The following is a 12,329-nucleotide window of genomic DNA, read 5'->3' as shown; positions in this document are numbered from 1 at the left end:
GCTTGCTGTTTGGGGTTTTAGGCTGGGTTTCTGTATAGCACTTAGAGCTTATATATATATCTGATTGATTGATTGATGTGCCCCTCATATTAGTTGAAGAGACACATGTCAAATCAAAATCAATGTCAATCAAACTCATTGTTCAGAATAACTTCTAACTTGTCATTGCCTGGACTCATTGGTCTCTTTAAAAATGAACAGGTTGACTTCTTACTGTAGCAAATCAAATGCATAATATAACAACCCACAAATATAGTTTTATCACAAAGGTATCTTTATTGTTCAGCTCATTGTGTTCCAGGTTATTAAAGCAAGCCATAACAATTACACAGAGATGACGTCGGTCTCTTCACAGAGGGGGAATATAACCTTGGTGTCTGTCGGCACAACGCAAGTGTCAGCGTCACAGCAACCGCGTCACCAGACAAGACAGAGCAAGAAGCGTAGGGGGGGGGGGGGCTCTTAGACAGGCAGGGTCAGAGGTGTACAGGCTTACTACTGCTTGGGGAAGGTCTCATCGATCTTGGCCTTCATCTTGTCAAACTGCTCAGTGAACCAGGTCCTGGAGACGGGTAGACAGACACACAGTGAGTCATTTCAGTCTTTAATTATTTCAGAGTACTAATGTAGATCTCCAATGAATTTAATGTTGGGTTATGTTTTGGGGTGTGTGTGTGTGCGTGCGTGTACCTGGTTTTGGTGATGAACTCGCTGTCCCCAATCTTTTCAACTATGTCCTTGGTCTTGACGGTCAGGTCATCACTTAGCTCCTTCATCTGATTGCCGAAGGTGGCGAAATGCTCCTCAATGGTCTTCTCAGCCTCCTGAGCCTCTGTAGAGAGAGAGAAAGGAGGCAGGGTTAGAACTATGAACAGAAGGGGAGAGTGTTAGAACTATGAACAGAGAACTGGAAATAGTCAGGAAAATGGGGAGACAGAGGGCTTCATCATGAAGATAGAAAGGTGGAGAGAGAGTGAGAGAGTGATAGAGAGAGAGAGAGAGAGAGAGAGAGAGAGAGAGAGAGAGATAGATGGTACACGTGTGTTCATAATAATACATTTGTATTGTGTATTTGAGGTCAGACTTAGGCATATAGTTGTAATGGATTTGTATCGACTGTTATCAAGTGTATTTGTGTGTGAGGCTGTGTTAGTGTGTACATGCATGTACATGTGCATGTGTTTGTGTGATAGAGAAACATCACACACGTATCACCAGTGATAATGCATTAGTATTGACGCCAGTATTGAAGGAGGTGAAGGAGCAATGTTAATGACTAGATAGAGTTAGAGTGTAATGGATGCCTAAATGGGTACGGCTTCATACCTGTGTGTGCGGCGAACACAAGCATCAACACGGCAATGGCAATGGACAGTTTCATCTTGACTGTTGGCTGCAAGCGAAGGACAAATTTAGTAACAAAACACCCTGCCTTTAATATCCTCCATCATAAAAAGGTTTGCATGATGAGTTAGTTAAAAGAAAATCGAAGCGTTATGCTGTCAGGGCTTCATCAGGAGTTGTGCTAAACAAGTGAACATGATCAAAAGCTGTTATGTGTTATAGCTGAAACCGTTCAGCTGCACATGTGGCTAGTGAAAGAGCGCTCCCGTGCGGTCAGCACAGTGGACAGCTCCCTTTGCGTTATCTAGCCATCACACATCTTCGATTGGTGGCTTTACATTAGCAAGAAAAAAAAACGTACATTTTACATTTTAGATTAAACTTGACCTGCATTTGATTAAATTAGTAGACTAACATAAAAATGTATTATATTAACATCTGTCCTGAGCATTGGATGGCGCTCAGAAACAGAAGGTAGGCTGGATGTCTTTCCCGCTGTATAAACTACACCTAGATGTCGCCACAATACCGCAAACGGATTTTGAGAGACTGGTATAGATTTATGGAAAGGTTGGGGTATAAAATAAACAACTGCATTGGCGACATTCTCGTGCATTTATTTTTAGTAAATAAACTGATGAACAAAAGTCGCAGATATACCGGCCTATGTGTTTGCTCGGATAAGAGCAAACACATGCAAAGATAGACATTTGAAGTAATAACAATGAAAGGAAGTCTCTAGAAATGCCAGTGAAAAGTAGGTTAATCTTACCTGTTTTCCCGTCTCAGAGAGAAAATAACCAGAGTGTGTCTGACAGACTGACGGAGTCCCTCTATATATCCCAGGACGCTGACGTAATCAGTAGTCACCACTTCTGACCTATGGTGACCCCGCATCGCCCAATGAAGAGCACACCAAGAGTGGCCTACTCCCACCTTCTCCTCCAGATTAACCAACACTCCCCCATCTCCCTTTTTTGGAGAGACCAGCTGAGGTATGGTCCATGTCCTGTCTTGTTTCAAACCACACTTATTTAATCAGATTTTGTGGGGATGTATTTATTTGACTGTATCTGTAATTCACAGTCTGATCTGGGGGGGTTCTCAACCTGCCTTAGGTTTTATAATGTGATATTAATTTGTCATAAAATATCCATTGTAAATCATCAGACTGTGAGTGCACAGAGATACAGACCTAAAGTGGACTATGACCATTAAACTAGGTCACAAGATACTTATACTAGGTAAGATATTGATACAGTTCTGCAGTGGCATCACTAAACAGCACTGCATTGACTCTGGTGCTCAGTGCAGATCTGTCTCTGAGTCCACCAGACCAGTCCATTTAGGGCTCTATTCAATCCATAACACTGAAGATCTGTGACCGATAATTAAAGGCTGTGTTCCCACCGTTGCGTTGACTGCTTTCAATGACCTTTGCATTTTAAAGCAGATCTTCTGGCGATACGGATTGAATCCAGCCCTTAGTCTTTTTGGCAAGGCAAGTATTTGGGCCCCATTCCATCCTTCCCTCCTCCCTTCCCTGAAGTCATCCCTGTTCTGAATAAATGAAAGCTGTGTGATGGAATCCTTATTGACACATATCAATTTCATAATATATAAATTAGGCCTTTAACATGTGCGCTTCTTCCCCTCTGATCTACTTTCAGTCTCATTGCCCTTCACTGACCTCACACAGATCTGTGTTATCGGTGTTATCATGTGATACAGCATGCACAGCATCATATTTGTCCACTGTTATGTAGATCTGATAGAAGTCCATTATATTAGTGCTCCTCCGTGCTGTCTCCAACAGAGAGAAGCTGGGCTCAACAAACCTCTACTGTACTGGAATAGCCCGGACGTAACTCCACGTCCAAGAACTACAAAGTCTGGCAAAGTGTATGTCACCTTCTTCTTTTTTTGTGGGTGTCAGTGTCTGTCTGTGTGTGTGTGTGTGTGTGTGTATGTGTCATGTTTGGTGTGGTACAGGGGTTTGGTGTAAATAATCACATGGACACAACTCTGAAAACACCAGATTTGTAGTTATTTGACTCGAGAGTCTTATGCCTTTATTTGGACTATTCTTAAAATAGGGAAGTAAGTCTAGAAGGTCATTCTCTGTGTTGGAGCATACAGGGGTAGTGGACTACAGTTTGTTGAACTATAGTAACCTCTCATTAGTGCTGGAGGGGTATGTATGTTTTCCTCATTGCAGCACTTCCCTCTTTACACCCAGCCCCTTGCTGCCCACGGCAGGGTGCCCATTTGGTGCTGATGGCTTTAGCCATATGAAACCCTATTATGATGCACAGATGACCATTGTCTTGCACCTCTTAATCACACAGTACCCATTCCTCACCTGTGGCAGAGTGTGTGAGTCTTTGTGTGCTGCATGAGGCGTGAACGTGCATGTCTCACTCGCTCATGAATTGCAATAACAAGCCGCCTGATAAAAGACTGTTTTTCCCCCCTTCTTTTGCCAAAGGGCTCCTGTGGTGAATGGTTTGTGTTCCAGCACCAAGATGGGGGAAGAGGGGGGAGGAAGGGTAGTAAGAGGTAAAATCTCTGTGGGGGAGTTGTCGGGGGTTACTGTCTGTTTTGCTCTGCCAACACCTGGTAGCTGGAGCCCTTTGTTGCTTCAGCCGGAGCCAGAGACTCCCAGGAGCTGCAGTATAGTACGTGAGAAGAAGTGCTGACTGGCAGAATGCTTGTGGTTTTCCTGTTTTCTCCTTGGCCAGACCATTGCAAATACATACAGGGTTTACTATAGTGTAGGACACTTCACCCAAACACGGCCTTCCAGTAAAGGAGGAACAGAAACAAACTGTGACTCAATAACTTACTCACTCACCTTCAATGAAGTTGCATGCAATGCACTTCAACACAGAGGTTGTTATTAGGAGTGTGACCTGATTTAGGGGAGAGGTCATTGTAGTCGTTGTTGCTCTTCTTGTCTTCTAATTGAATACAAGGTCACACACTTGAAATGGTATGCTACTTTTTATGCTTAGGGTTGAGTAGAGGTGGTTTACGAGACACAGTTATTGCTTGCATGGAGTATTTTTTCTACCGTTTTTTTCCTGGTTAAAAAAGGATGTGTGAGCACATTTTAAGGTGCTTGTGTTCATACTTATAGACTTGATCACGAAACGGTGCTTCAGCTTCAAAAATAAAGATGCCCATAGTGCTATTGTATGCAGTGAGAATAAACTTTGTTTAGTTTATTAAAACTACCATTAACAACAATACTAAAGTATTGTAGGTGTAAGTGCTTTTTGCAGTAGGGGATTGGTGGAGGAGAGAGGAGGGATAAGTGGTGGCCTTCACTGCCTGGCTTCCAGCCTAAATGTTTACTTGCTGGCCTCTATCCTACGCTTCAGAGGCAAACTTTGTGACGCACATGTTCTGTTAATTAACTACACTCAAAAAACTCCATGCTTTGTTTGCTCTGACAGAATACCTTACTATTACTGTGTGTTTCTGGTGTTTACATGTTCTTTTAAACAGGATTTATCCAGGTATAAACCTAAAATCTCTTAGATAAAATCTATTTTGCAACGCAGACTGGGTCCAAGATAGCAGCAAGGTCAGCGATATTACAAGTCAAATTGCAAAAATTAAAAACTAACTATAGATCCATCAAAAGCAATTATCATAGCATTTGTGTACCTATGTACCTGTGTGTGTGTGTACCTTCGTGCACGTCTGTGTATCTTAGAATGGAGAAAAGGGTGGAATATCTATAAACATACAGTTGAAGTCAGAAGTTTACATACACTTAGGTTGGAGTCATTAAAACTCGTTTTTCAACCACTCCACAAATTTCTTGTGAACAAACTATAGTTTTGGCAAGTCGGTTAGGACATCTACTTTGTGCATGACACAAGTAATTTTTCCAACAATTGTTTACAGACAGATTATTTCACTTATAATTCACTGTATCACAATTCCAGTGGGTCAGAAGTTTACATACACTAAGTTGACTGTGCCTTTAAACAGCTTGGAAAATTCCAGAAAATTATGTCATGGCTTTAGAAGCTTCTGATAGGCTAATTGACATAATTTGAGTTAATTGGAGGTGTACCTGTGGATGTATTTCAAGGCCTACCTTCAAACTCAGTGCCTCTTTGCTTGACATCATGGGAAAAGCAAAATAAATCAGCCAAGACCTAGGCAAAACAATTGTAGACCTCCACAAGTCTGGTTCATCCTTGGGAGCAATTTCCAAACGCCTGAAGGTACCACGTTCATCTGTACAAACAATAATACGCATGTATAAACACCATGGGACCACGCAGTCATTATACCGCTCAGGAAGGAGACGTGTTCTGTCTCTTAGAGATGAACGTACTTTGGTGCGAAAAGTGCAAATCAATCCCAGAACAACAGCAAAGGACCTTGTGAATATGCTGGAGGAAACAGGTACAAAAGTATCTATATCCACAGTACAACAAGTCCTATATCGACATAACCTGAAAGGCCGCTCATCCAGGAAGAAGCCACTGCCCCAAAACCGCCATAAAAAAGCCAGACCACGGTTTGCAACTGCACATGGGAACAAATATGGTACTTTTTGGAGAAATGTCCTCTGGTCTGATGAAACAAAAATAGAACTGTTTGGCCATAATGACCATCGTTATGTTTGGAGGGAAAAGGGGGAGGCTTGCAAGCCAAAGAACAACGTGAAGCACGGGGGTGGCAGCATCATGTTGTGGGGGTGCTTTGCTGCAGGAGGGACTGGTGCACTTCACAAAATAGATGGCATCATAAGGAAGGGAAATTATGTGGATATATTGAAGCAACATCTCAAGACATCAGTCAAGAAGTTAAAGCTTGGTCGCAAATGGGTGTTCCAAATGGACAATGACCCCAAGCATACTTCCAAAGTTGTGGCAAAATGGCTTAAGGACAATAAAGTTAAGGTATTAGAGTGTCCTTCACAATGCCCTGACCTCAATCCTATAGAACATTTGTGGGCAGAACTGAAAAAGCATGTGCGAGCAAGGAGGCCTTGCAACCCTGACTCAGTAACACCAGCTCTGTCAGGAGGAATGGGCCAAAATTCACCCAACTTATTGTGGGAAGCTTGTAGAACGCTACCCGAAATGTTTGACCCAAGTTAAACAATTTAAAGGCAATGCTACCAAATACTAATTGAGTGTATGTAAACTTCTGACCCACTGGGAATGTGATGAAAGAACTGAAAGCTGAAATAAATCATTCTCTCTACTATTATTCTAACATTTCACATTACTAAAATAAAGTGGTGATCCTAACTGACCTAAGACAGGGAATTTTTACTAGGATTAAATGTCAGGAATTGTGAAAAACTGAGTTTAAATGTATTTGGCTTTGGTGTATGTAAATTTCCGACTTCAACTGTAGTAGATGAAAACACAAACATGGTTCCCGAAACCTGCTGTGATAAGGAGAAAGGAATGTGAGAGCAGATCCCGACAAGCCAGGACCGGAGAAGCAGGGAGAGAAGGAGGGAGGTATGGAAGGAGGGAGGAAAGGGGACAAAAGAGAAAGAAAGACCTGCAGGTCAGGAGGGAGCGGAAAGGCCCTTTAGTGTTTGATCAATCTTGCACCATCTGTACAGATTAGGAGATGAATTGACAGTGTGTGTGGAGAGGGGGGTATGGGTGGTGGGGGAGGGTCCTAAAAGAAAAGGTGAAAGGGGGATGTGGGTTAGGGAGAAGGATAGGTACCCTGAAAAAAGGCCTTACTGAAAATCAGACATTTCCCTTGTACAAGTTATCCCTATAAATGTATGTAACAACAGCCTGAAGAAAGTGTATTATAAGGAACATGTGTGTGTTTATGAGTGTACAGGTAGTAGAGAACTGTCTACAGGGGGTTTAGGGTTGGTGTTTCGGGGTTAAAGACATGGGATCTGGGGGTGGGAAAAGATGATAGAAAAGAAGATAGAGCATGACATGACGAGGACATTCTGTCCAACCTATTTCTGGGGCCTCCAGATGTGATGTTACGTGACATTATAACCTAACGATCTCAATTCAACTTACATTGTTTGTGGTTTCTCTCCAACCCCAGCTGTAACTAACCTGGTTCAGCTTATCATTGTTATCAGAACATGGTGCATGATAGAGGGAATTTATAAATGATTTGTTTTGTGTGTTCATCAACCATAGATTGTAAGATGAAGATCCATCTATTCAGCTATATTAACTACCTCATTTGTCATTGTAACTAAAAATAAAGAAATGTCAAAGTTGAAAAAAGTTGATAAATGTTTGACAAGAAAAGAACACACTGACAATTGAGCAACAAGCATATTTTATTTCTGCAGCGCTGGGTAGCACACTGCAGTCAGCCAGACAGCCAGACGAACAGTGTGCTATGGTGAGCAGCAGGGCGTGTTACATTGTGAAGTGGCAGAGACACTCTGGCCAAACTGAAAAATTACAGACAGGTAGTATATGGACCCTGTGAAGTATACCTTTTAGTTTCATTGTCATATTCGCGTCATATCACAGTCATAGTAAATACACTTCTATATGAATCACAACAAATACAGAGCCTACAGAGCAGGTGTAGATACAGCATCATAGACAAGCAAGGCATGGAGTGGTTCTGCTCCTTTGGTTCTGGACAGACTGATGCTAGTGCTGGAGATAAGCCCAGTCTTAGTTCAGTGCAGTTATTGAAATGAAGGACAGGGACAGCGCTGGAATGGGCCAGAGACAATTTGGCTCACGATTGTTAGATACTGTTTCAACCCCCCTTGTATCCCATATAGCAGCCTTAGAAACCTGATGCAGAATAGTAGAACAATTTGGAGGAGACATCTAGAGCACTTATAACGAGGAAGACAAGCGAAGCAGGTTAAAAACAATGGCCTCTTGTGTGTTTGAACAGGCCTGAACAGACATAAAGGACTGTGTTTGTCTGCTCAAGACCCCTTCAAAGCTCTGTCATCCTCACCCCTCTCTCTCTATCAACCCCCCTCAACCAAAACACACAGTGCCAACACAGTGAAAACAGCATCAGTAACACTTAATAACTCCCTCCTCCTCTCTGTGGTAGCTAGGTGAATGGTGGCACAGTGCTTCACAACCCCCACCCCTACTTAAACAGGGGTGCAGTGGTGGGACACCGGTCCTCCAAACCCCTCCCTCCCCTGGGTCCATTTATACAGCGGTCTCCTTGACCTTGTCCATGGCGGTCTGGAGCTGCTCACGGATCTTGGCGGCGTAGGGGGCGATCAGGCTGCTGAGCTCATCGATCTTGCCCTCCAGGGTGATGCGCAGGTCCTCTGCGGTGGCCTCCAGCTGCTCGCGCATGCCTTCGGCCTGGGTGGAGACCTGCTGGCTCAGGTCCTGGGCCTGGTTCTTCAGAAGGTCAGTGAAGCTGCCCAGCCTCTGGGCGGCGGTGTCGTGGGCCTGACTCACGAAGGGCTCCACACGCTCCTTCATGAGATCCATGTTCTGGGAGGTACGGGACTGGATTTCTCCCAGGTAGGTGGCCACGGTGCTGGGTGGGAGAGGCAGAGGGGGTTAGCATCACTTGGAAGACATAATTAGTCTATGTTGGAAATCAAGCTGTTACAGTACATTAGCTGTTGCCATCTATACTCACTTGCGGATCTCCTCGGTGTCCTTGTTAAGGCGTTTCTTCAGTTTGCGGGTGTAGGTGTTGGCACGGTTTTGGACATCATCAGCATTCTGCTCCATCATGGTCTTGAGCTCTCCCAGGTACTGTGTGCTGCGCTCCTTGGCGTCAACCATGTCGGTCTGGAGCTTGGTGGTCAGAAGCTGCAGGTCCTGGCCCAGCAGGGCGGCTGTGTCCTGGGAGTAGGGCCACAACTTGGTCTGGATGTCCTCCCTGTACACGGTCAGCTCAGCCATGGTGTCAGTGATCAGGGTGCTGCGGAGAGGGAGGCATGGTCAGAGATGGTCATAAAGTGGGTAGAGGGAGACATGGCCAGTGACATAAGGGGACACAGGGGAACAGGGGGGAGGACGGAGGAGAGAGGGGAAAGAGGGGAGGCATCGTCTGGGAAATTCGGGAGACACAGGGGTACAGGGGGGAGGATGGGGGAGAGAGGAGAAGGAGGGGACGTATGGTCAGGGACATAGGGGGACACAGGGTACAGGGGGAGGACAGGGGAGAGAGGGGAGGCATGGTCAGGGACACAGGGGGAGGACGGGGGAGAGAGGGGAAAGCAGGGAGGCATGGTCAGGGACAGTCACACAGCACAAGGTGATAATGGAGAGCGATGAAGCAAAGTGTATGAGCCTATATCACTTCAGAATGAAATAGTGTTACAATGTGCCACTCACTCGAGTTCTCTGCTGAGCTGGGAGGCCTTGAGGTTCTCCACCAGTCCGTTGGCTCTGCTGTTGATCTCAGACACGTAGGTCCAGAAGCGCTCAACGTTCTCCTCCCAGTGGTTCTGGAGGGCCTCTGCCTGGCGCACAGTGCGGGCATGGCAGCCTGCAGGGGGACACAGAGAGCTCTGAGGTGAGGTTTCCATAATATACACCATCAGGGGGGTTAAATCCAGTCTGGTAATGAGAGAGTGTGGAGCCTTGGTACAGTATGAAGCCTAATTATACAAGTGTTACAGTATTGTAAGAGTATATCCTAAAAGACTGATTCCAGCAAGGAGTCAGTAAATGCATTCATGCACATACAGTTGACTAATACTAAATATATATACTGTATATACAGTTGACTAATACTAAATATATATACTGTATATACAGTTGACTAATACTAAATATATATACTGTATATACAGTTGACTAATACTAAATATATATATACTGTATATTCAGTTGACTAATACTAAATATATATACTGTATATACAGTTGACTAATACTAAATATATATATACTGTATATACAGTTGACTAATACTAAATATAGATACTGTATATACAGTTGACTAATACTAAATATATATATACTGTATATACAGTTGACTAATACTAAATATAGATACTGTATATACAGTTGATTAATACTAAATATATATACTGTATATACAGTGCCTTGCACTGGATTTCTTCACATTTTATTGTGTTACAACGTGGCATTAAAATGTATTTCATTGTCATTGTTTTGTGTCAGCAATCTACTCAAAATACTCTGTAATGTCAAAGTAGAAGTAAAAGAATAATAAACCATTTATAACAAAAATATAGTCGTTAATTGTAATGAATTACAATTAAATCCATTTTAATCCCACTTTCTAACACAATAAAATGTGAAGAAATTCTAGGGGTATGAATACTTTTGCAAGGCACTGTATAAATTGATAACAATGTCAAAAGGGAACAGTGTAAACCCAGGTTTACCAGAGATGACTGCCAGAGCAAGGATTATTGCCACAGCCTTCATGATTGATTGACAGACAGATACACCTATGAAAACAGACATAGACCCATGTCAGACAGTGGTTGTCTATCAAAGCTATAGAAAATAAATACAATAATATACAAAGATACAATGGTAATACATTGGAATAATTGGCAGAATATTTTTTTTAAATAAAGTAGAATACTACTCTGAGCCAATAAAACAAATAGGAAAAATAACCTTTCATGGACGCTAAATGTCCATAACTGTACTCACTGAGCTATTTTAGAATAGAAACTAAACTAGTTCTATGCAATTAAACGTTTCAGATTAAACTTTACATCTAGTCATTATGCTATAAACTAATAAGGTATTGTAGTTTCCCCTACAAATAATCTATTTTTAACAGTTTTACCATACATTTAGTCTGGTTAATCTGCACACTACAGTCAGAAGATGAATTACTTGCTTTTCAATGCCAATGTGTAGGCTACAGTAGCCTTACCTTAATGCAATAATTTATAAGTAGTCTCTATCTCGGTATCAAATCTAGCCTACTTTAAGAGATGCTTTATATTTCTACTAAAACTAGCTATTTCACTCATGACTTAAGCGCGTTTGTAGACTATATGGTGCCCATTAGATATCCCCACTCCTCACTCACCTAAGAAATCCAGTTCTTTCCGTGCTCTTGGGAGAGTTCCCCGGGATTTTTATACTGTCCTGGGACGGCCGCGCGCCTGTAGCTGGAGAGCGCGCGCATGTGAGGATGTGCGGCTCGGCTCGTGGTTGGTTCCACACGATGTGCCACTCCGCGTTCGAAGTTATCATCTCTTAGCGTTGTTGCTGGCTGTATGGTGATTGTGCAATATATAGTTTATGATGTACGTCAACGAAAATAGTCTGTGCTTCTATGAAAAAACCTGTAGGCTATTTGAAACAAAGAAACTCGTTTGAAGAACTCTTAGATGTGATTGTGGCTCATTCAGTTTATTTATACATTTCCTTCTTGGTCTTTGGCTTTTTCACGTGTATTTTATGTAATCCGTTTTGGCAATATAATTAAATGTTAAATGTCTCAGAGAACAATTATTTGGCCAATTATAATCTACTGCTGGCGCCAGGAATCTGTAAATAGGCTATCCTTGTCAGGCAGCTCCAATGGTCTTCAATCAGTTTATTTAAACTGATTACCCCCTCCACTCACTTTGAATCCATGATGGTCACCAGTCAAATTAATTTGAAAGACACTGTCTCCATAATGACCAGACTGGGTAAGTAGTCTACATTAATGAAATTGAACCCATGACCCATGGAACATCTTAATTTATTTTATTTAACTAGACAAGTCAGTTAAGAACAAATTTGTATTTACAATGGCAGCCTACCTGGGGAACAGTGGGTTAACTGCCTTGTTGTTCAGGGGCAGAACAACAGATGTTTACCTTGTCAGCTCAGAGAATCGATCCAGAAACCATTTGGTTACTGGCCCAATGCTCTAACCACTAGGCTACCTGCCACCCCAGCAGGGATCTTCTACCAGAATTACATGAATAATACCATTCACTATTTACAATCCAACTAGGATCAGTCATTTACAGTGCCTTCAGAAAGTATTCACACCCCCTTTCCACATTTTGTTGTGTTACAGCCT

General features: G+C 42.7%; 2 protein-coding genes across 2 annotated transcripts; both read right to left on the bottom strand.

Annotated features, from left to right (window-relative positions):
* Window positions 1–253: 253 nt before the first annotated feature.
* Window positions 254–2,380, bottom strand: LOC139563926 (apolipoprotein C-I-like). Its single transcript, XM_071382964.1, has 4 exons — window positions 2,117–2,380; window positions 1,327–1,393; window positions 691–832; window positions 254–562 (listed from the first exon to the last, which is right to left on the bottom strand). Exons 2-4 carry the CDS (start codon window positions 1,379–1,381, stop codon window positions 496–498), a joined length of 264 nt encoding a protein of 87 aa, XP_071239065.1. The 5' UTR covers window positions 1,382–1,393; window positions 2,117–2,380; the 3' UTR covers window positions 254–495.
* Window positions 2,381–7,630: 5,250 nt separating this feature from the next.
* On the bottom strand, window positions 7,631–11,485 carry LOC139563923 (apolipoprotein Eb-like). Its single transcript, XM_071382958.1, has 5 exons — window positions 11,340–11,485; window positions 10,675–10,740; window positions 9,654–9,807; window positions 8,950–9,237; window positions 7,631–8,844 (listed from the first exon to the last, which is right to left on the bottom strand). The coding sequence occupies exons 2-5, from the start codon at window positions 10,715–10,717 to the stop codon at window positions 8,502–8,504; spliced, it is 828 nt and encodes a 275-aa protein (XP_071239059.1). The 5' UTR covers window positions 10,718–10,740; window positions 11,340–11,485; the 3' UTR covers window positions 7,631–8,501.
* Between the last annotated feature and the right edge of the window lie 844 nt (window positions 11,486–12,329).

Source organism: Salvelinus alpinus, chromosome 35 (assembly GCF_045679555.1).
Source record: "Salvelinus alpinus chromosome 35, SLU_Salpinus.1, whole genome shotgun sequence".
Classification (NCBI taxonomy): Eukaryota; Metazoa; Chordata; class Actinopteri; order Salmoniformes; family Salmonidae; genus Salvelinus; species Salvelinus alpinus.
The sequence above is the reverse complement of the archived record's forward strand: the minus strand, read 5'-3'. Positions and strand labels throughout refer to the sequence as shown.